At 40.6% G+C, this 25,243-nt stretch overlaps 1 protein-coding gene and 1 pseudogene across 1 annotated transcript in view; one reads left to right on the forward strand and one right to left on the reverse strand.

The window, feature by feature from the left end:
* The window catches only part of SLC13A1 (solute carrier family 13 member 1), a 96,233-nt gene that overhangs the window by 61,729 nt on the left and 9,261 nt on the right, over positions 1-25,243 (reverse strand). Inside the window, exons 2-6 of the mRNA XM_066262192.1 lie at positions 18,751-18,879; positions 9,517-9,653; positions 6,442-6,629; positions 5,090-5,147; positions 4,925-4,973 (exon numbers count right to left, since the gene is read on the reverse strand). Coding sequence (XP_066118289.1) covers positions 4,925-4,973; positions 5,090-5,147; positions 6,442-6,629; positions 9,517-9,653; positions 18,751-18,879 — 561 coding nt within the window. The remainder of the gene's footprint in view (positions 1-4,924; positions 4,974-5,089; positions 5,148-6,441; positions 6,630-9,516; positions 9,654-18,750; positions 18,880-25,243) is intronic.
* LOC136324539 (protein N-terminal asparagine amidohydrolase pseudogene) lies at positions 14,752-15,582 on the forward strand (annotated as a pseudogene).

The following is a 25,243-nucleotide window of genomic DNA, read 5'->3' on the forward strand; positions in this document are numbered from 1 at the left end:
TTCTCACTCATTCATCAATTAATAAGTAAAAACACCTATCAAATACTTTCTCTGTGCCTGGCAATGGGACTGCCAGGGGATTGAATGGTGAACAGAGTTGACAGGGTCCCTGCATGCATGGAACCCACTTTTCTGACTGCGTATGCGGCCTGCCTTCTACACCCAGCTCTCTTCACCTCATACTCCCCACTGCAATAAGCCCAGATGGAGCTAGTTAAGTGGATATTCCACACTGGACTCTGAGCGCCTTAGGGTAAGGAGCAGGCCTTTTCATTAATGGACCTTCTGATAACACTTAGGACAGTGTTGGATGTCAAAGCAATTTGAAGGAGCTTAACCCGAAATTTAGGCACCGTGCCAGAGAACTGAGTGTTTAAAGATGACCACAGAAAATTCCAGAGTGCAAGGTTATTGTTTCTGTTTAGGCTTCCAATTTTCATAATGGTTTTAAAAGGCTATTGGTTAGTTGTTCCTGTTTTCAAAGAATTACTTCTATCCCTAAAGCTGATGTTTTCATAAATATATATTAAATTCTCAACTTTAAAACCCTCGTTGTACACTCTAACTAGTGGCTTAAAATATATCTTTGTATTCATTTTCTCTTGACATAGAAATCATTCTTTCCTTGAAGATTTCTGTAAATAATGAGGGTTTTTCTTTCCCTATTGAATTAGTAGTAATGCATTACAGCCCGAGGAAGGAACATATGCCTCACCCTGCTATTCCTAATGCCATGGTTACCTTAGGACTATTTCTATACAAGATTATTTTTCAGTGGGCTAGATTACAAAAAAAAACCATATTATTTTTTATATATTGTTCCCAATACAACCTAGTATAACATTTTAACATTGATTTATTCCAGTGAAATAAATTCTATGGGATAGTTACAAGAGTCTCCATCCTTCCTTTGATAACTATTGATAGAATGGCTACAATGGCTTTCTCATCTTCATTTGACAGTAGCAACTCATGAATTCTGCATTGAATTTTTCAGTGGCAATGGGGGCACTAAAGATAACTGGATTGTGACTACACGAATAGGAGTAGCTCTAAGTTCATAAACTGGGAGAAATGAGGATGGCTTGAATGAAAATCAGGCTGTCAGGTCAGCGATATTTTAATAAAAAGAATGAAACACTATTCTGAGGCTGGAATTATATTTCTTTCAACTACATATGCTAAATGCCATCATCAAGAACCTAGGAAATGGAGAAAATGATGATGCTAATTTTCAGAGCATGAAATGCTTTCTGTCAGGATGGTGATTTGGGTCTATCCACCAAGGCTTATGAAACCATTACACTGACAGCCTTCGGTCCAGGATGGCAGGGTAAAAGGAGGGTGAGCTTGCCTCCTCCCAGAATACATCAAATTTACTCTTACAGACAGAGCCGTTCTCCTTGAAGAACTAAGAGCTTACTGAGCAGATTTTGCACGACATACAAAATGCAGACCACACAGAAATGGGTACGAGAGCCGGAGACACTGCACTGTAGACACCACACCCAGCACATTGCCACCAGAGCGCCATCTGTGGCCCTCCCCTTCCCCTTTGATCACAAGGGCAGGAGCTCGATCCAGGTGCTCTCGCTGCAGTCCCATGCCGTGCCAGTGCCCAGTCCCCAGGCCCATCGCGGATCTGCCGCTTATCCCGGCTCTCTCTGCAGCCTGCGCCAGCTCCAGGTTCCAGCCAGCCTGCCAAGGCTGCATTTGCACAGGTGCTACTTGCCCCCAGGACTCCTCAGCTTTGCACTCAGCCTTGCTACAGCTACTGCCCACAATGTCGTTCGTCCCAGGTCTCCTTCTGGTTTGCTCCAGCTCTAGCTTCTGGCAGGAGCAACTGGCATCTGGGACTGTCCCCAGCTTCACACCCCCTCTAGCTACAGCTCCTGTCCAGCTGGCGTTTGTCCCCAAGACTTCCGCCAGACACGCCCACTTCTGCTTCAGGTAGTGATGTGACTCGTCTGCCCCCAGGACTACCTGAAGATAGAGCCCACTCAGCTACGACTTTATTGTCCTGCCAACACAGCTCATGCAACCTGCCTCCTAGACTTCCCTTGGCCCATGCCCATTCCAGCTCCAGCTCCAGGCCCAAACAAAGCTTGCCCCCAATTATCTTTTGCCCAAAAATGCTCTGCAGTCTACAGAGGGGTAGGTCCTACACAAGGTCACTCCTTCAAGACTAGGGGAGGTTGCTGTTTCACCTAATTCATAGAAACAAACACAGAGAGACAGCCAAAATAAACAGAGAAATATGTTCCAAAAGAAAGACTAGGACGAAACTTCAGAAAAAGAACTAAATGAAACAGACACAAGAAATGTATCAGAAAAGGGGTTTGAAACACTGGTTGTAAGGACCCCAAAGAACTCTGGAGAAAAATAGATAGACTCAGTGAGAACTTCAACAAAGAGATAGAAACCATAAAAAATAACCAGTCAGAAGTTAAGAATATGGTAACTAAAATGAAAAATACACGAGGAAAAGTCAACAGCAGATAAGTTGATTCAAAATAAGGCAGTGATCTGGAAGAAAAGGAGAATTAAAAGTCAGCCAATCAGAACAGCAAAAAATAAAAATTTAAATGAGCATACTTTAAGGGAACTTTGTGACACTACAAGTGTACCAACAATAAAATCACAGAGATGCCAGAAGGAGAAGAGAGGAAGAAGGGGACAGGAAACTTATTTAAAGAAAGAAAACTTCCCCAGCCTGGTGAAAGAAATAGATCTCCAAGTCCAGGAAGTACAGAGAGTTTTGAACAAGATAAACCCAAATAGGCCCACACCAAGACACATCATAATTAAAATACCAAAACTTAAATGAATAAGTCTTTTTTTGTTTTGTTTTGTTTTAACTTCAGAGTTGAAAACAAGCAGAAACAAACTCAACTAAAGGGGTGGGCAAAAGTAGGTTTACAGTTGTTCGTATGGAAAATAATACAATAATTAATAAATAATACAAGAATAAACGGTGTTTTGCATGCTTACAACTGTAAACCTACTTTTTCCAACCCCCTGTATTAGCAAATGGTAACAACCACATTAAAGAAAAGTAGAAAAAAGAAGCCAAGTAGCTTTGAGCTAGATAGAGTACTTTCACTACCCACAGTCTGAAGATAAAAGGATCAAGAGAACTACAAACAGCAGTTAAATTTAACTTAATAGGTCAGTAGGCTTATTGTTAGCAGTGGTGTGGGTGTAGTAATTCTGAAGCAAATTTATGTATATTACAGAATTGAGCAAAGGAGTAAATAGAATGATCTCGTTGGGATCTAGGCTTCTGATAGTGAGAGAAAAGTTACAAATAAAAGATGAGGAAAGGCAAGAATTGATAGGAAATAGCTAATTTTCCTAGTGTGTCCACTGAAAAGACCTGGCAACAACACCACATTGACAATGAGGCAGCTTCTAGATCTTGAGTTCTAATATCACAACCCATTGAAAGAACCAGGGGTATTTAGGATGACTGAATCCAGGGCTGGGGCTGGGAGAGGAAGCATGGACCATCTGTGCGCAAGGAAGAATGGTGGCCAACTTAAAGAAGGAAGCCCCTACTGACCATATCTGGGACAATTTGAGTATCAGAATAAGTAATGAGGCCCTGGCCAATTAGTTTAATGGTAGAACTTTGGCCTGGCATGTGGATGTACTGGGTTCAATTCTCAGCCAGGGCTCCCAGGAGAAGTGACCATCTGCTTCTCTCTTTGCCCCCTCCCACCACCTTCTCTCTCTCTCTCTCTCTGTTTCTTTCTCTTTTCCCCTCCTGCAGCCATGGCTCGATTGATTCAAGTGCATTGGCCCTGGGCACTGAGGATGGCTCCATGGAGCTTCCATCTCAGGTGCTAAAAATAGCTCAGTTGTGAGCATGGCCCCATATGGGCAAAGCATCACCCCAGATGGAGTTTTCTTGGTGGATCCTAGTTGAGGCACATCGGGCCTCTGTTTCTTTATCTTCTCTCCCTCACTTGGAAAAGAAGAAAAAATAAATAAGTAATGATAGTAATGAATTACAACCCACTGAATAAAATAAAAATCACTAGGTTTATATTGACAGAAGTAAATAATAAATAAGGGAAAAGCAAATACTCTTACACTAAAGTGTTAACTAATAAATGCAGAAGGAATGACAGAGGTAAAAAAATAACTTATTTGACAATCATTATAGTAATTTGGTTCAGGCTAGAGTTATCAATTTCTACAAGGAAGAGTATATTCACAAATCTTCAAACAACCTCCCCATAGGTTGGTTATTAATTACAAAAGGGAAAACTGCAAACTTGGAGGATATGCCCAGGACTTGTTGATCAAAGTTAACATCAGCAATGTGGGAAGAAGTCACAATTACCTGCCGCCCGATAGGGTTAATGAGAAGAACACAGTGTTACTGCCACCCAAGCATAACCTGAACATAATGAAGTATCAGATGAACCCAGAACGAGGGTCATTCTGCAAAGTAACTGACCCCATTCCTTCCAAATGTCAAAGTGGAGAAGAGCAAAGAAAAGTGGATGGAAACTGACCCAGGGGAAGGAAAGTTGAAGAGACATGGTAACCAAAAGGCAGCAGGTGATACTGGTTTGACCCTGGACCTGAAAAATTCTTATTACAGAGGACAAGTGGGACAATGGGCGACCTCTGAATGAGGTCCACGGGTCTAATAACAGTGCTTTATCAATGTTGATTTTCTGATTTTGACACATTTGTGTGCTTGTTATGTAAGAGAATGCTCTTGATTTTTAAAAAATACACACTGAAGTATTTAGAAGAAAAAGAGGACCATTACGCCGTGCTTTGACTTTGGTAAGCACAGTAATTTGTAGACAAGGAAGCGAGTAAGAGTTTCTAAAATCCATACATATCTAACTATAGATCTAATAAATTTTATGTATAATTATTTAGAAAAAAATCAAACTTAAAGTACCTTTTCCAACTCCATCTTGCTTGAAATTTTTGCTGCATCATTACTGTGTCTGAAAAATAAATTGATAATATATTTTTTGATAATAATATAAACTTATAAAATAAGTTTATAATATTATTAAAATGTAATTTGGAAAATCTTAATCAAAATGTCAATATTCTTTACCGTAGAACTGGTTTTGTTTTCTCTTTCTTCTCATTTGTCTCATATCCATTAGCACATTCTGCAAAACATTAAACAAAAATAATTTCAATGAAGGGTTATCAGTGTGTGTGTGTGTGTGTGTGTGTGTGATGGAAGCATTACTAGAAACAGAAAATAAAATAATTCACTGAGGGCCCTGGCCGGTTGGCTCAGTGGTAGAGTGTAGGCCCTGAGTGTGTAAGTCCTGGGTTCGATTCCTGGCCAGGGCACACAGGAGAAGCACCCATCTGCTTCTCCATCCCCCCTCCTTCCTCTCTATCTCTCTCTTCCTCTCCCGCAACCAAGGCTCCATTGGAGCAAAGTTGGCACGGGCACTGAGGATGGCTCCATGGCCTCCATTTCAAGTGCTAGAATGGCTCCAGCAGCAATGGAGCAATGTCCCAGATGGGCAGAGCATCACCCCTGGTGGGCATGCTGGGTGGATCCCGGTCGGGTGCATGTGGGAGTCTGTCTGACTGCCTCCCTGCTTCTAACTTTGGAAAAGTAAATTTTTTTTTTTTTACCCAGACTGACATAGTATTCATCTCAATAACTTCTTTTTATAGGTGAGAGGAGAGGAAACAATGAGGCAGACTCCCGCATGCACCTTGACCAGGATCCACCTGGCAACTCTGTCTGGGGTTGATGCTTGAGTACCAAGTTATTTTTAGTGCCTGGTGCTGTTGCACTGTGATGGAGCTATCCTCAGTGCCCAGAGCCATGCTTGAACCAGTCAAGTCACTGTCTGCGGGAGGGGGAGAAAGAGAGAAGAGGGAAGAAGGAGAAGCAGATGGTTGCTTCTTCTGTGTTCCCTGACCAGGAATTAAACCTGGGATGTCAATACACCAGGCCTATGCTCTATCAACTAAGCCACTAGGCAGGGCCAATAACATATTTTATAAATACAAATATTCCTAAACATTTTTCACTGCATTAGAGCAGTTTATCAGAGGCAGAATTAGTGAGATGCTCATTCCAAACAAAACGTAGGAATTAAAAATTTCCAATATTATGCAGGAACATAATTTCATTACAAAAGAGTAACCCGGAGGTCTACTGATAAAGATACGAGACAGAGTTCCATTAGACTGGCTGCGGGATGGACAGGGCACTCTTCTTCTTTTGCTTAAGACAGTCAATTCAACCATTAATTTAAAGTAAATATTTAGGTGACATAATTACCTTGTATAAATATTGGGAAATATAGAAAGAGGAACTTTAAATTTACATCATGCGTATAGGGACAGTTCATTCAAAATAGAACCCAGAATTCTTGAGTTTATGCCTATTACTCATATGACTAGACCCCCTGTGGCCATAGTTACATGTGATACCGTTCATTTCCAGTCCGAGATTGGTTGATCCACTGAAATAAGTCATCTGATTGCCCTTGACCTGTGCTTCAGCACTGATGATCTGCTGTACCACAGCCTCCACGATGGGCATCACCATGGCCGTAGTCGAGGTATTGCTAAGCCACATAGATAAGAAGGCGGTACAGACCATGAATCCCAATGACAGCCTGAAATGAGAGGACTTTTAGTATAAACTGTGCTCATAGCTTCACTATTCTATTACTGAACTGTAAGGATGCTGTTTATGAGTTGGGAATTTCTTTTTTCGAAACATTGAAGGTTAGGTTTCCTCCCAGATGACAAACTCTGAGGACAGTCACAGCCCATAGAAATCAAAGTGACAGAGGTAAGAAGTGGAGTCCCAGCAAAATTTGTCTCCCGGGAAACCGCAAAAGTCTTCTCTCCCAAAAGAGAATAATAATTAAATGTATAACTAGACTGCGAGTTGCGAGACGGTATAACAGGTTCTAATATTATGCCAATATTCGAATGCCCTTCATAGAGGACACCTTCAAATCCTAGTAAGATAAGATGCAATCAACTTTTGAATTTACTATTGCTTATTCTTCCTTTTATCTTTTGGTCATATCTCTGTTTATTAGTATGTTGCCAAGGAGGCAAAAAGACAAGGAGAAAGACTAATATTTATAAATCTGCCTTTTACTTGTGCGCTTCTTGGGTTTAATATGTAGTGGGTGAAGGAAATGGTTAAAATCAATGGCTAAAATGAGGTTTCAGAATTTTCTGTAGATTCTGTTATTCATGCTCTCCTGAATCTGACGTTCCTGCCTGTTGTCAGGACTGAATATATCACATTGTCTTCTTTTATAAAGAGAGTAGCTCTTCTTCCTTAAAAATAACATAACTAAAATTATAGGATTCTGAACCATGTCTATACGTTTTCAAAATCATACTTGGGATAAAATATGATCTTTTTTGAGTAGGTGGTCCCCCAAAAATTATTCAGAAGCACATCTTTCCATATAGAACCATTTATTAAATTCGCTGACTGCCTTTAAAAATAGATCTGCAAGAAAAATTTTACACTGCAAGTTTCAACTTTAGATAAGGTGAATATTTCTTATGTGTAAAAGCAAAATAAAAGAAAATGTTTTAGAAGTCTGCTTAGACAAGAAATGATTCTTAATAAAAATAAAATGAGAAGAAGGTATGGGGGGATAAATGGTGATGGAGAGAGACTTGACGTGGGGTGGTGAACACACAGTACAGCATACAGATGGTATATTGTGGAATTGTACCCTTGAAACCTACATAATTTATTAACCAATGTCACCCAGATAAATTCAAGAAAAAAATAAAAGACAACTAGAAACACTTTTAACATAATGCATTGGCAAGACAAAATCTTTGAATAAAAAATGGTTGGGATCAGCTAAGGTTTCTGTGTGATAAAAATGCCTTATTTTCTACACAATCACTGTAATAATTGTCAAGTTACTTAGAATAAATAAATAGACATTTAAAGGTTGCCTTGCCAGTGTTTGGCACAGTGTTCTAAAGGCATGAATGTTAAATAAAATGATTAAATGAAAAAAAATGCCTTATTTTGAAAAGCCATTTAGTAGCATAATGAACAGTGCTCCGCAGTGAGGTGCATGACCCCATCCCCTGGGGTGAGGAAAAGAGACTCGTTTCTATAACGCCCCCAGACGCATGGAACACCATTTCACTCTTAAAGATATGAAATGCCCTTAATGCATATATTAATATTTTTAAGTAAACTTTTTTTTAATTTTTTTTTTTGTATTTTTCTGAAGCTGGAAACGGGAGAGACAGTCAGACAGACTCCCGCATGTACCCGACCGGGATCCACCTGGCACGCCCACCAGGGGCGAGGCTCTGCCCACCAGGGCGTGATGCTCTGCCCCTCTGGGGCGTCGCTCTGCCACGACCAGAGCCACTCTAGCGCCTGGGGCAGAGGCCAAGGAGCCATCCTCAGCGCCTAGGCCATCTCCGCTCCAATGGAGCCTTGGCTGCGGGAGGGGAAGAGAGAGACAAGAGGAAGGAGGGGGAGTGGAGAAGTAAATGGGCGCTTCTCCTATGTGCCCTGGCCGGGAATCGAACCCGGGTCCCCCGCACGCCAGGCCGACGCTCTACCGCTGAGCCGACCGGCCAGGGCCTTAAGTAAACTTTTTTTAAATTTGTCTCATCTGAGCTATTTAATTTTTTTTTTTGTATTTAACAAAACAATTTGCTCCATAAATGGTAAACACAGATGTGCTTATACTCTGGAATGAATTATGCAACAGACTTCAATACAATTTTTTCATTTTCAAAGAAAGATGAGGAGGGAAGAACCATCCAAGGCTGTAAAGCATAATTCCATTATGCAGATAATTTTGAAACGGGGGAGGTTTTTTTGTTTTGTTTTGTTTTGTTTTGTTTTTAAGCTTATATCTACATTCTTAGGAGCTGGAATTAAAACTAAAATAGCCAATTAATTTAATGGGGGAAAATCATCTCATTGAGGAATATCAGTCCAACGAGTGAGTTCACATTCTGCAGATGAAGTTTCTTCATTGATTATTTCACTTTGCAACAGTGCCTTTAAAAACAGTTTTCTTTAAAAAGAAAAATTTACACCTTGGAATTTTTCTGCACATATTTGTATTTTGTCAATAATGTCTTTGTTTTTGGTTCCTAACCACCTCCCTGGGATTAAAGATGCTCTTGAACAAGTCTTGAATGTCTAATCAGCCAAATAAACAAGATGATATGAAAGCTACTCTGAAGTCTATCAGTCTTGTCTGTTGAGGTTCAAGACTTCCCTCAGCGTTGACTCCTATGGTACATAAAAGGTGAGAGCATCGTGTGCAGTCTCCCTGTAATTAGACTGTCTGTGAAAGGAAAGTTGTTTCTTTTCCTGAAACTCAAATACACTCTATATCATTGACATGTTTCAGAGGGAAAAAAGAAGTCATGAACTATGCTGCAGCACAAATGATCGCCTGGCTATGCATTACTTTTTGGTTATCTTCTCTACATGCAAAGAATGATCCGAAAGGAAATCTTGAACAGCAAAACAGCGCTTACCAAGCTGGGTTTGCACCCAACATCATCACCATTCTCAGAGCAATCCTTCTGTGCAAATTCCATTTTTCTATTGAGGTTGCTAAACAGATGACTCCAATTAGCAGTAGGTGAAAATCTTTGAAATAAGCAGATGCTACCTGAAATTACAATGAAACCACGATGACTTAGGTTGGTGGGGAGGAAATAACGTTGCACAAGAAAGGCATTATTTCATTGCTCTTTGATCTTTCTACTTGGCTGAGAGAAAGGTGCATGTGTTTGACTACAAACTTAAACATGTTTTATATTCTTATCCAGGAATAGTCGTGTTAAGGGATAATATACAGAAAAAAAAAGTACCCAGGATTTCGGGTTTTTAAACAGCTGAGTAACATCAGACAAGGCCTTCTATGCTTTAACTTCTCCATCTGTAAACCGCGGTTAATTGGTTTATGCTCCTATCGTAGAATGTCAATGACTGGGATTTGGGAAAGTCCTGAGTCAAGCTTCCAACTCATCAATATCTTCACTACCATTTGTATTTTAAATGGTTTTACCTTCAAAATTATTTATTGTAAAATAAATACCCTTAGCCTTGGATATTGGCTCAGTGAATAGAGCATTGGCAAGGCGTATGGATATCCCGGGTTCAATTCATGGTCAGGGCACACAGGAGAAGCAACCATCTGCTTCTCCTTTCTTCCCTCTCCTCCTTCTTTCTCTCTCTTCCCCTCCCATAGTCAGTTGCTTGATTGGTTGGAGCACATCCTGGGCACTGAGATTAGCTTGGTTGGTCCGAGCGCATCAACTTCAGGCACTAAGGATAGCTTGGTTGATTCAAGCATCATCCCCAGATGGGGGTTGCTGGGTGGATCTCAGTCAGGGTGCATGCAGGAGTATGCCTCACTATCTCCCCTCCTCTCACCTAAGAAAATAATAAAATAAAATAAATTCCCTTGAATGGGGTCAACATTTTAAGCCATTTTTAGCTAACACTATTTAGATTTAGTGGAGTGTGCAGACATTTTGGAAAACCATTTGCTGCAGTATTTACCAAAGAATACTTTGAAGTATGTCAGATATATAATATTTTTCTAAAACTATATATATATATTTTGTGGTCAAATAAGTTTAGAAATCAGAACTTTGAAATACTAGAATATTCTTTTCTGTAAGCCTCATAAAAAAACCCATTAAATATTAACATATATTCTCACTGCCAAAGGGTGGGATTACATACACAACACATTTTTCAAATTTATCTAATGGTAGAAACTTAAAAAAATTTTTTTGAAGTGATGTACCTTATGGGACTGATATTCTAGAACTGACTTTAAGAAATGCTTAGCTAAACTGAATCACAAGGCTGTGTTGAAAGAAAGGATTATATTATCCCTTTTTAGAAAAAAAATCGAATAATATCTGGTAAAGAATGGAAGAACTAGAACAAAACTATGCTAATGTTATGAAACCATTTAAATAGGACAATCAATTCTCATGGTGATTTTGCTATTTTAAACTGCATCTGCATTTTTAATATAGCTTACTAAGCTTGGGCTTGGTTTAAAAAAAAGAAAAAATTAAAAATTATTCTTGCATAGAAGTGGACAAGTGGATATTTTCATGTTTTATGAAAAGTCAATTCATCATGCTTTCAAAGTTTTTATTTATCTCTTTACATTTAGTAGTAATTGCATAATAGAAAGTAAATAATTACATTGATTTTCTTATTATTTCATTTATCAATTACTCTAACATTGAATAAGCATTGATCATGTGCCAAAAGTGCTATATGAGCAGGGGATATAAGTATAAATGCTTCACAGTTTTCCTCCTCCCAACTCTTTTTTTTTTTTTTTCATTTTTCTGAAGCTGGAAACAGGGAGAGACAGTCAGACAGACTCCCGCATGCGCCCGACCGGGATCCACCCGGCACGCCCACCAGGGGCGGTGCTCTGCCCCCCAGGGGGCGATGCTCTGCCCATCCTGGGCGTCGCCATATTGCGACCGGAGCCACTCTAGCGCCTGAGGCAGAGGCCACAGAGCCATGCCCAGCGCCCGGGCCATCTCTGCTCCAATGGAGCCTTGGCTGCGGGAGGGAAAGAGAGAGACAGAGAGGAAAGCGCGGCGGAGGGGTGGAGAAGCAAATGGGCGCTTCTCCTGTGTGCCCTGGCCGGGAATCGAACCCGGGTCCTCCGCACGCTAGGCCGACGCTCTACCGCTGAGCCAACCGGCCAGGGCCTCCCAACTCTTTAATGCTCAAATATCAAACTTTCCTAAGTAGATACGACTATTTTACATAATTGCAGAGCCCTATGTCTTTTCTTCTCAGCACTTCACAATATGTAAATACTGTCTGTTTATCTGCTTGTTACATGTCTTCTCTATTGCACTACACATGCTGTTTTGCTAGCCACTGTATTTGGCACCTAGCAGATTCCTGCTAGGGAGTAGGAGTTCAGTCAATAGTATTGGATACATGAGGAAGGGAATCAATGAATCAGCTATGGTCACAGAGCTCCGAAGTCCCAACTGTCTACACTCTGTTTCTAAAATTCTATTCTCCTTACTTCTTCAGCCTTAACTCTCAGTATAAGTATTCTTTCAATTTCTTACTCTACCAGTGTTTCCACATTTGTGAACCATTTTTTGCTCCTTGGTTTTATCCCTGCCTCTATAAATTTTTCTTCTTGGTCCTTGCAGAAAATTATTTTCTTCTCTTCTCTTTTTCAAAAATATTGCTTGATTGATTTAGAGAAACAGAGAATGAAAGGAAGAGAAAGAGAGAGAGAAGCATTCGTTTGTTGTTTCACTTAGTTGTGCATCCATTGGTTGTTTCCTGTATGTGCTGTGACCAGGGATTGAACCCACAACCTTGGTGTTGCAGCACAAAGCTCTAACCAATTGAGCTAACCGGCCAGGGCTTCTTTTGCCTTTTTCTTAAATGCAGATATTTGTGCAATCAGGGTTTTGTCTGTAGTCTTCTTGTTTATATATCCAGTGGTTGAATCTTATGATTTCAATTTCTCTCCTTATGTGACTAAAATAATGTCTAGCATATAGTAGACATTCAATACAAATTTGTTGAATTAATGCTGATGATACAAAGATCTTTATGTTCAGACAGATCATTCTTCTGTGTTCCAGACTGGTGTATCCAACTAGACATTTCCATTTGAACTTCCTACAAATATCTAAAAACTCAAAAATAAAATGCTATGAGGCTCCTAGATTCCTTTCCTTCTTTCATATGCCACAGCAAATCATTCAGGATATTATTGATGAGATATATCAATAGAAATAGGTATAATATATCCAAGATCCCCATTACTATCCCTGGTCTGAACTACCATGGCCCCTCACCTGGATTATTGCAAAAAACCTCCCAGGAAACAGTTGCCTTTCTACCCTGTTTCTCAACATGGCAGCCCATGTTATCCTTTCACAGTAAAAGTAAAATCCTTCATATCACACTTCTACTCAAAGCTCTTTAGAGGCTCTACTTTGTTCAAAGTTAAAACCTGTGGCCTACTTTGGCTCTACATGATCCAGTTTCTCAACATATTATCTCTCTGACCTCATCTTTCATCGTTCTCTCCTTCACTCATTCCGCTTCCATCATACTGCAGACATAAACCTGCCTGAAGGTCTCTGCACTGGGTGTTTCCCCTTCAGCAACGGTTGTTCCCCATATGTCCAAGAGGCTAATTCAGGTATGGACACCTCAGTGAGGTCTACTCCAATAATTCTGTTTAAAACTACAGATCCCTCGCTTGACCAGTTGGTGGCGCAGTAAATAGAGCATCAACCAGAGCTGCTGAGGATCCAGGTTCAAAATCTCAAGGTTGCTGGCTTGAGCATGGGGTCACTGGCTTGAGCGTGAAATGATAGACATGACCACCATGGTCACTGACTTAAGCCCAAATGTCACTGGCTTGAAGCCCAAAGTCACTGGCTTGAACCTAAAGTCATTGGCTTGAACAATGGGTCACTGGCTCAGCTGGAGACCCAGTCAAGGCATGGATGAGAAGTAATCAATGAACAACTAAGGTGATACACCTGTGAGTTGATGCTTCTCATCTCTCTCCCTTCCTGTCTGTCTGTCCCTGTCTCTCTCTCTCTCACTAAAACAAAACAAAACCAAACCAAAAATACAGCCCTCTCTTGATCCTCATTCTCCTGTTGCATTTTTTTCATAACACTAATTACCTTCTAACTCACTAAGTAATTTACTTATTCATTAAGGCATGTTGTTTGTTTGTCTCTTTTCTCCCAGAAAGACAGGGGCTTTTTGTTGGTTTTTATTCATTGATGTATTCTAACATGCCTGGCTGAGACTTATCTCATAAATATTTATTAAATGACTATGTAAATATGTAATATAACACCTTATTGTAATGTACATCTTTGTGTTTATATATCTAAAATTTGTATGTAAATGTTTTTTAATAATAATAATAAATCCATTTTGGGATATATCATTAGGCACACAAAATATTTAGCATTTCAAATTTTATTCAACAGATGAGGGAATTCAATACTTGTTGATATTCTCCTTTTCAACAAAGGGCTCAGTTAGATATAGGTACTTAGCACTCGCTTGATAAGTAAAAAAAATAAGGTTAAAACTATGCAGCAAAGAGAGATGTGTAGGGCTCTTAACTTAGATAAAGATATTAAAGAGATATTATTCACTTTAATAGCAGAGTTGAGATTCCAAAATGCTGCAGTAGGCTGGAATGATAGTTTAACACTATCAAACAAACTTTAAATGTGAATATTAAGACACCTAAGAATAGTTGATGCTTAGTTTGAACCATTGTTTCACATATATTATTTAATTTGATTGTTATAACCCTTGGATTGTGTGGCATTATCATTCCCCATTTACAGATGAGACAAGGTCAGGCTCAGGCATGTTAACTATTGGTGAATATCAGGTTTTCAGCTCAGGTCTTCTGATTAAATCTCTAGCCCTTATCTTGCAGCTTGGGTCTGCTATTTCTAGTAAAAGGTCAGTTGTTCTGTCTGGACAGAGGATCACAAGACTAGAAAGCCATTTTCTCCACTAAAAGTCCTAAGGACTTGGATTTGTTTCAAGCTCCAGTTAAGTTTAACAGCTGAAAAATGTTATAAAGCTTAAAACAAATTTAGGGTGAAACAGCAGAAGGGACGTGATGGACTCACTTTAACTTTGCAACCATCAGAGTGTTTCTAGGAGGGGGTGGGGAGTGTGCAGAGGTGCCGGCCCCCAGGATGCCTCTGCTGGTTGAGGGACTGTGAGAGCGGCTGTGGCATTCCACAGGGGACCTCATCTGAGCTCACCCTCTTCTGGAGGAAAGAGCCAGACTTCTCAGAGGTCAGTCTGTCCAACAAATGGGACCCCAGGGCCTTCTGTATGTTCAGTAAAGAAAATTAGCAGAGACCCCCCCCAAAGGATGGGATGGCATCATCTCCATTCTGGGTTCTGATGAAGCCGGTGCTTGTCACATGATGGCCCTGAGGCACACAGATAATGGGCTACCTGCTTGCACACTGTGATGGAACCTACAGCAAAGCTGAGGTCCCCTGCACACACACCATAAAACCCTCTTCCAATCATGCTCAGTGTGGAGGAAGTATACACCTCGTGGGTAGCTTTGGGGATGATAGGCAGTTGTCACAAAAACTGACCACCAACTTCTTAATAAATTTGACAGACAAGATGATATTCACTTAGTGACATTATATGTAACAGAATTAAATGACCTGGAAGAAAATGAAAAACCACTTTCCAATAGCCTATGGCATTGCTGTCACAACATGAACCATGCAGAAATTTAAGACTGTGGTCAGGTGCAGGGCCATGCTGCGTGAGCTTTAATGGTACCCATGGTTAGTACTGATGCCACAAAGACAGGGTGACTTTGTGTAGGACCGTGCACTTGGATGCTACTCCCACCTGTGGATTTCTGCCTGCAGCAAATGATAAGTAAATGCTAGAGAACCTTACCACTACACCTCCGGCTGAGCCATGACCACTTTGGTGAACATATTAAATATACTAGATGTTGTTTTAAAAAATACCCATCTCCAACAAACTTGTGACTTTCTAGAAATAAAGCTCTACTCTACACACACACACACACACACACACACACACACACACACACACACGATGGTTTCTGGGAAAAGATTTTTTTTTCTCCAGGAAGCTAAAAAGAGAAATTAGCAAAGAAAGCAACATTCTAGCTTGACAGAGACAATGGTGGGGATTAGACAGAGTAGAAATTTAGAATTTACATCTATTGAGTCCTCACTGTCTTTCAAATAATTTTCAAAATAAAATCTTATCTGGGCAAAGAAAACAAACAAACCAGGCCTGACCTGTGGTGGCACAGTGGATAAAGCGTCAACCTGGAAATGCTGAGGTTTCCAGTTCAAAACCCTGGGCTTGCCTGGTCAAGGCACATATGGGAGTTGATGCTTCCTGCTCCTCCCCCCTTCTCTCTCTCCCTCTCTCTCTCTCTCTCCTCACTATAATGAATAAATAAAATCTTTAAAAAACAAAGACAAACAAACAAACAAAAAAACCCCCAGAATATCTCTAAAGTGATCTATTCACTTTTGTCAGTGTACAAATAATAATATTAATATTGACTAACATGTATTGAGTGCTTAGTATGTGACACATTGCATTTATTAACTATTTAATCCTTCGGTGCCACTGACAAACCAGAGGTAGGTTCAGCAAGAGAAAAGAAGATGGTGGTGATGGTGGAGGTTGAGGTGGTAGGGTCAAGGTCTGAAAACCATAAAGACTGGAGGTGAGAAGACTTAAAGAGGAGATAATATTTATTTTCAAAGCCAAGCAGCACTAGCTTGTGAAAGAAAGATGAGGCTTATTTGTGGAATCTTAGCTGTCCAAGAAAAGTTTAAAGACTCAAAGTGACTGAGTGAGGTTCAGAGTTGGGCTCAATAAAGCTGAGTCACTTAAGTGTCAAAATTATTCAAAAATGGTTTGGATATTCTTTTGCGGTATTCCACGCCCACAGCGAGAAAGCCTTTAAGCACCCCCTGAGTGATCTCGCCTGTAAGAGATACTGTGGAGGAGAATCCTTGTCCAGGATAGAATGACTCAGAAGAACTTCCTTCTAAGTCCAAGATTCCTTTACTGTTAAATTAGCTTGAGGCTGACACTTCAGGGGTAAAGGACTCGGACAGCTAACAGCAGCTTGAGTAATGCAACTGGCCCTGGAGCTTAGAATTCTGCTGCCTCTCTTGGGGCCTTCATGTACTAAAAAGAGGCAGAGTCATTCTTGTCAGTTCCCACAAAGCCAGGCCTTCCAGGTACTCTTTTCTGCCTTCCTCCCTCCAGCCTGCTTACTACAGAAATGCCCCATGATTCTAGTTCATCTTGCTCCTGTTTAAGGCTCTTATAAAATGTGAATTTAGCTGGTTTGATTATTATTAAAGTATAAGAGATCAATATGTGACCATCAATTTAATTATCTCTGGCGGTGGGACCCCACAAGCCAGCAAGACAGGAGTTACTATTTTGACACTCTATTTTTTAAGACTAACCAACTCCTTTTATATTTCCTTTGCCATAGAGCACGTTGGAACATTTGAGAACTCCTTAGTTTATAGCTCCTGGATTCTGTGGGCAGCAAAGCTTCTGTCTGTGAGAGGAACTAACCATGCAGCCCCAATTACATTCCTCCAAATCAATGGTGTCTAGAAAGATAAGAGTCAAGGTTATGAGGGAGGAAAAGATGCAGTATGAAGAGGAGCAGAAAAGATTAGAAATGCAATAAAAATGCAAAAAGAATATTTTTTTTAAGACTCCAAAATAAGGAAGAGCAAGATGAAAATAAGGGAAAAAATAATAGTTTCTCCCACAGAAAAAAAAAAACCCACAACAATAAACAAAACAAAACAAAAAAACACAACAACAACAAAAAAAACCCCTTTATCATGGGTTAGTTAAAAAGAAAAATCTCCAGGTCCTATCCTGGCAGCTCAATTGGTTAGAGCAGTGGTCCCCAATCTTTTTTGGGCTATGGACTGGTTTAATGTCAGAAAATATTTTCATGGACTGGCCTTTAGGGTGGGATGGATAAATGTATCACGTATCCAAGACAAGTGTCAAGAGTGAGTCTTAAACAGATGTAACAGGGAATCTGGTCATTTTTTAAAAATAAAACATCGTTCAGACTTAGATATATTGAATAAATAAAATGGAAATAATGTAAGTTATTTATTCTTTATCTGCAGACCAGTACCAAATGGCCCACGGACAGGTACTGGTCCGCGGCCCGGGAGTTGGGGACCACTGGGTTAGAGCATCATTCCCATACGCCATGGTTGCAGGTTCAATCCCTAGTCAAGGCAAATACAAAAATCAACTAATGGATGCAGAAATAAGTGGAACAGCATTGCTGTTTCTCTCTCTCTTTCTCTCTCTAAAAATCAACAAATTTTTTAAAAATTTAAAGGACAATCTTCACCTACATTATAAGACAGATGAGCTTCATGACAGTAATATAGGAACCTGGCAGAAGAAAGAAGCCCAAAGGTGAGAAATTGCATGGACTGGCATCTTGACACCTATCCTGAGAATGTGTCCGCTGTGGTTTAGGCTGCTGTGTGCTGGGTGGCTGCAGACCACGTGGAGCTAGATGTTCTGGATTCAATGACTTTCATGGTTTTAATAGGAAACTAAACTCGTTTTCTTCAGATGGGTACATTTAGACTGTATGAAGGTACGAAGCACCCCCCAGCATGAATAAACTCCTCTCAGCAAGAACAAAAGAGAAATACATGCGAAGTTAATTTGGCTTTATATTTTGAGATGGCAGGTTTCTGGAAAAGAAAACGGGGAAGCTTCTTCTTCATTAAAAACAAAATTTGCTTTCCAACACTGTGTGAGACTGAATTCTGCTAAACACAAAAAGCTTACGCCAGCTGTGGAAGAATTGGCCCTTTTGTTGGGAGAGAAGCATCAGACGTAGATGTCACCCTGGGGATACAGAACACACACTTCTACTGACATACAGAGTCCAAGAACCCACAGCCTGTGTTTGGTTTTGTCCACCTGAAGGTTGACACACATGTGCTAAATTCAAGGGAAGAGATACAACTGGAAATTTGGAAGACTTATGTGGAAGCATTATTAACAGGATTATCACTACCTTTAAATATAACTTTTCTCTGTGTAAATATCAGCACAAGACATGGAATCTAATCATTACAAACATTTGCTAGAGAACTTACCTTCTTAGAAGGCAAGATCCCAAACAATGGAAATATTAGGGCAGGCAGCAAAGCTGATACGGACAAAGGCAAAGCTTCTGTAAGCCAAAATACGGCGACAATGAAGAGTATGTAGGCACATTGTGCTTCCTGGAAAGAGCAAAACACACAGTGAAACAGTGAGGCTGGGAAGTCATTGTTCAAATCACAACCACATTTGGTGAGTGGAGCCATGTCACGGAGAAAGTAGGAAGAAACTCCAAGGCCTCTGTGCTTTGAGTTGGGCAGTGAATTCATTTCGTAGGGGTTCCAAGAGCCAAAACTAAATGCACATGAAAAAACCATAGACATTAAAAAACAAATCCTCATTCGTCAAGTTTCTTTCATATTTCCTTCAACAGATAACAACATATATTTAACTTTCTGAGCTCCTGTCAATGTATATGGATGCTGCTGCCCACCTTTACTTTGCTAATGAAATGCTGCACGTCCATTTTCTTTCAGAGTGTAGAAATGTCCCTGGGGCAGGACCCTTGCCTTGAATTGCATCCCTCGGAACCGGGTTGTTTGGATCCCAGGCATGCCTGCCTTCCTTTCCTTCTACTAAAGGGGAAATCAACCTAGAAGAACTTTTTTGCTGTGCTTTGTTTCACAGAAAGGAGGACAGTGCCAACTCACTTAGCATGGGTGAGACTGCATTAGCCCCTCAGGGACATTGACACAGAGGTGAGGAAGCTTCTGTCTTGCTTTTCAGAAAGGCTCACTATGGTGTGTGTGTGTTTAATAGAAGTCAGGATTTAAACCCCAGCAGATTCCACATTAAAAAGAAAATAGGCATTCCTCACTTCTCCTGAAAATCTAAGGAATTTGGTAACATTGGGATCAGATTCTTTCATGTCAACAATTCTCCAGATTTGATAAATGCTTACCCTTTAGATGACCTGCCTTGCTTTTTAGAACACACATGAATAACCCTTCAAGGCCACCATCAGTTTAACTATAATAAGACTTACCCTACTACTTCCTGATATCAACTCTCTTTTTTAAAAAAGTCTTCATTACCAAGCTTGAAATTTGTGCTCTGATCCCTGGTCTCATCATGCATTACTTCACTGAACTCTAGTCCATAATATTCAACCAGGCAGTCACACCAGTCGGTCCCCAGCTACCACTGCCTCTGACCCTATTTTGGACTCTTGAATCCTGACCTAGTTTGACTCATCAGATGAAGTAGTTGCAAGCCGATGGCCAAGTCAAGCAACAAAAGATCATTTATTTGACTCACCGTGGTAATTCTATTACTAGAATAACCTAAGAGCTCCTCTTGATGACTTTATGTTTTCTACCATAGAAAGGTATCAAGGACCTCAATATCAAAGATAAAAGAGACCTTTTACTACCTTGCTCTCCAGGCACAACCAATCAGTCTCCTGGTCCTCTCCTCTACCTCCTATCATTTTCCCTCTCAAATCTGCCCTTCAGCCTTGACCCCACTTCTTTCACAGCAGGCAAGCTTGTTCCAAAACCAGATCATCTTCTAAGAACCCACTTTGATTTTGTCATTTCTTTGCATAAAGCCAGATTAAGGGGCTAGCCTTCCTGACATTCAATCTGGAGCACTCACCCATAAGGGACTGCTAAAACAACAAAAGAAAAATAAAAAAGAGAGAAAGAAAGGAAGGAAGGGAAGGAGGAAGGGGGGGGAGAGAGAGAAAAAGAAAAGAAAGAAAAAGAGAGAGAGAAAGGGAGAGGGAAAGAGAGGGGAAGGAAGGAAGGAAGGAAGGAAGGAAGGAAGAAGGAAAGAGAACAGTGCTATTCTATTCACCACACATAATCCCATGAGGGGTGAAATTTCAATTCAACATGGATTTACTTCAACTAGACAGTCATAATCATGCTCAGTTAGGGCAACTTTGAGGAGGATGAAATAAAAAGCAAAACTTCTAGTATTAAATTATTTGCTTGCCTGGAATACTTTCATATTTTAACAGGCCCAGCCCTGATTTAAAACAATCAAGTCAGTGATTTTCAGTAGTTGATTGAAAACAATTCAAAATCCTCCTCTTGCATTCAAGGTCACCATCAGTCTAACCATAATAACACTCCACTATTTCCTGATATCAACTTTATTTTTAAAGAGTCTTTGTTACCAAGCTTGAAATTTGTGTTCTGACCTCTGGTCTGATTATGCACTCCTTCACTGAACTCTAGTCCATAATATTCAACCAGGCAGTCACACCAGTCGGTCCCCACCTACCACTGCCTCTGACCCTATTGTGGACTCTTGAATTCTGACCTAGTTTGACTCTTTAGACGAAGAAATTGCAAGCTGATGGCAAAGTCTAGCAACAAAACACCATTTATTTGACTCACAATGGTATGTGTATGTTTGAAGTCAGGATTTGAAACCCAGCAGATTTCATATTAAAAAGAAGACAGACATTTCTGGCTTCTCATGGAAAATGAAGAAATTTGGTAACTTCGGGATCAGATTCTCCCATGTCAACAATTCCCCAGACTTGAGAAAAGCTTGCCCTTTAGAGACTGGTGTGTATTTTTCGATTCTGTGTGCAACACCACCACTCCATTTCATGTATTCTCTTACCTGCCTGGTCTTTCTATGCATCCAAGTAAAATCTCTGACAAGAAAAACACTTCCCACTTGCTCTGCCTCACAAATCTTGCTTTTGCATCCTAGAATCAACACTTAGATGGCTCATTTGAATTTCCCTGTAAACCTGTTCAGTGGTCCATGGACCAGAAACATGAGCATGATCCCATGAGCCCCAAGCTGTGAGATATGCACAGTCTCAGGCCTTCCCCCAACATTTTGAATCAGGGCCAGCAAGTTCCTGAAGTGGTCTCTTTTATAGGGTAAAGTTTGAGAAGAATGGCTACTTCTTCCAGACCTCCATTTTATCTTTAATTTTGTACTCAATTTTCAAACAGAAACTTGCTTCCAGGTAGTGTCCTTCTGCCCAAGCTAGATTCATAACTTACTTTGAAAACTTGCCCATCCCTCAATGTGCAGTTTGATTTATATCTTGTCTGTGGAGCCTTCCCTCAATCACTTATGTACATTTCTTTTTTTTTTTCTTCTTTTTTTCCAAGTGAGAGAAAAGGAGATACAGAGACAGATTCCCACAAGAGCCTGGACTGGGATCTACCTGGCAACCCCTGTCTGGTGTCGATACTCGGCCCATCGGAGGCCATGCTTGAAACCAAACTATTTTTAGAGCCTCAGGCAGAAGTTCCATGAAGCCATCCTCAGCACCCGGGGCCAATGTATTCCAACCAATTGAGCCATGATTGTGGGAGGGGAAGAGAGCGAGATGGGAAGAGGAGAGGGGTGGAGAAGCAGATGGTCATTTCTCCTGTGTGCCTTGACTGGGAATCAAACCCAGGACCGATGCTTTACCATTGAGCCAACCACCCAGGGCCACATTTCATATTTTTGCATATGAATTGGGAGGTTTTTGATTACTGATTCAAGCTCTTTTCTCATTATTAGTACTGTTTAGGTTTTCTATTTCTTTATATTTAATCTGATTGGTTATATGTTTCTACAAATTTATCTATTTCTTCCATGTCATCCATTTTGTTAGTGGTTAGTTAACATATCTCTATTTGTAAAAAATAGTTTATTATTTTGTGGATTTTATTATCTTTCTCACTGATTTCCCTAACATTTTTGTTTTATTTAGAGTGTTTTCATCTCAGTATTGATTTCCTTGTCAGTCTTTCCTAATTGTCCTATTGTAACTTAAGGTTTAATTTTCAGGTTTATCCTGGGTGGCAGTTGTCCCTTTTATGTTTTTTCTTTCTGTACTCCTTATTCTTTATCTAGAAGTTTTATAATTGCCTCCCACTAGTCCCTAGATCCCTGTCTGGAAGATGTTACCTTGGCAGTCTGAAGTGTTGTCCTGCCAGGACAGCACAAAACCTCTCTCTGGCCCTTAGTTTGTGACACTGAACCCGACTCTGACCCCAGAATGACGTGAGAGCACTTGAGACCACAGTCTCCCACCTTCCCCACCTTCCCCACCTTCCCCACCTTCCCCACCTTCCCTACCTTCCCTCCACTCGTTTGCTTTTCTGAGCCATTCTGATCAACAGAAATTTTTATTTGCTTTGAAGTTAGTGTGGAGAAGGGAGTTTGTGTGTGGGAAGGGGGTCCTGATTGTATAACATTTATTTAGACTGCTGATCATAGCTTTTATAGATAGAAAAGCTTATTTAAAAGGTGAAGATGTGGCCCTGGCTGGTTGGCTCAGTGGTAGAGCGTCGGCCTGGCATGCAGAAGTCCCGAGTTCGATTCCCGGCCAGGGCACACAGGAGAAGCGCCCATCTGCTTCTCCACCCCCCCCCCCACCTCCTTCCTCTTTGTCTCTCTCTTCCCCTCCCGCAGCCAAGGCTCCATTGGAGCAAAGATGGCCCGGGCGCTGGGGGATGGCTCCTTGGCCTCTGCCCCAGGCGCTAGAGTGGCTCTGGTCGCGACAGAGCGGCCCCTCCACGGAGGGGCAGAGCATCGCCCCCTGGTGGGCAGAGCGTCGCCCCCTGGTGGGCGTGCCGGGTGGATCCCGGTTGGGCGCATGCGGGAGTCTGTCTGACTGTCTCTCCCTGTTTCCAGCTTCAGAAAAATAGAAAAAAAAAAAAAAAAGGTGAAGATGTTTTCCAAGTAAAACAAATATTTTTTCTGACTTATGATTAAGTAAGAGTACGAAAAAATGACATTTATGATGCCTACAACATGCCAAATACAACACTTGCGGTTCCAAAATGCCATGCTGAACTAAGGATCAGTTATCACATTGCTAGTAGGAGGTAAAGTTGGGGTTCAACCCAAGCATAAACTCCCTGAGAGTGTACCTCATTTCATTTGCTGCTCTATTCCTATGCTTTAAACAGTGCCCAATATGTAGTAAATGCTCAGGAATATTTAATAAATAAACAAATGTTTCTTCTCTGTATTCTTTCTACAATTGTTTTTATTCCTATATCGTGACCCCTATATAAAACAGTCACTATGCTAGGCGTAAGTTCTTTAGCTTATAAACTTCTTTCTTCTGCCTTGTTTTCTTTTCTGTTTTCTCTCCTACCTGTCTGGCACTGGAAATCTTGACCCTCACTCCAATGGGTGAATGTCTTTCCTTTTTCCCTGGAGGTAACATGTCTCTTGGCAATAAACTAGAATTGGAACGGAAATTTTTACCTGCATTGGCGAATATCCCATAGTTGACATTTCTCCCACTTCCCCAAGCCCCATTTAAACTATATGTCTTGTCTTAAGCACCTCAACTCCACACTGCCAGGAAGCTTGCTGCACACGCGGAAAAGGCGCATGAAGCTATGACGAGGCAGTTTGGAGAAGGGCTGCCCCTCCCCCACCCCTCCACCAAGTTCTGACTGTCAAATTATCTTGGCTGATTATACTTAAAAATCACCTTGGTTCTACTTTAAATTATAGCTCCAGATGGAATTGAAATATAAATTAGGTTTTAAAATACAGAGGTGTTTTTTTCTCTCACCCTTCCCTCCGTTTTTAATGACACACTAATACAAGGAAGTAATTTGGCTGATGATTTAGTACGTATATGAATATGATCTCTCAGCACAGCTTGAGTAGGTGGGACCAATCACAAACCCCACTGGCTGCAGTTGATTTTCTAAAGAGAACACAAAGAAATTAATAAAGGGAAAAAATCATGCATTCTAAATCTGTGTTAGAAGAAAAACACATTATTTGACAGAGCCTGTAACAAGCTTTGCTTGGTACATAATACACCTACCAATAATGCTGCAATGATTTCTCAAGACCTAATCTATGTACACAGCAAGGCTTGAAATGACTGGAAATATCTTCCTCTGGGAAGATGGAGAGTAAGAAGGGGCTAAACTACAAAGCCAAGAAAAATTAACTAGCACTTTCTGGTCCTTTTCTTTTTAGCCCATATGGAGATCAGGGAAAGGTAATTGGTGGCTGGATTATGCCCATTACTGGGATTTTTTTTTATGATTTTACTTATTGATTTTGGGGGGGGAGGAGGAGCAGGAACTATCAACTCATAGTAATTGCTTCTTATATGTGCTTTGATTTGGCAAGCCTGGGGTTTCGAACCAGCGACCTCAGCATTACAGGTGGATGCTTCACTATACCACCACAGTTCAGGCTACTGAGAAATTTTTAACTCTTTCTTTTCATTTAATCTCTGTAACTAATTAGCAATGAAGCTGTTCTATCTTTACTCCCTATGCACACAGTGGAACTAGAAATAGCCATAGATCCTTTAGTTCTCCAGCCACACAGTGCATTGTGCATTAGGCTTTGACCAAAATGCAATCCACGGAATTAACTGCTTCCAAAACATTGAGTCTGCAGCATCCTGGACTTCACACCCAGAGGCTGTGGTTTTAAATACATATCCCAGGCAAATTTGAGGCCATTGATGCACACAGATAGCATTTCAAACTCTTTTAAGAGCCCCGTTCATTTTAGTGATGAGGAAATGGGCCG

This window comes from Saccopteryx bilineata, chromosome 2, assembly GCF_036850765.1.
Source record: "Saccopteryx bilineata isolate mSacBil1 chromosome 2, mSacBil1_pri_phased_curated, whole genome shotgun sequence".
Classification (NCBI taxonomy): Eukaryota; Metazoa; Chordata; class Mammalia; order Chiroptera; family Emballonuridae; genus Saccopteryx; species Saccopteryx bilineata.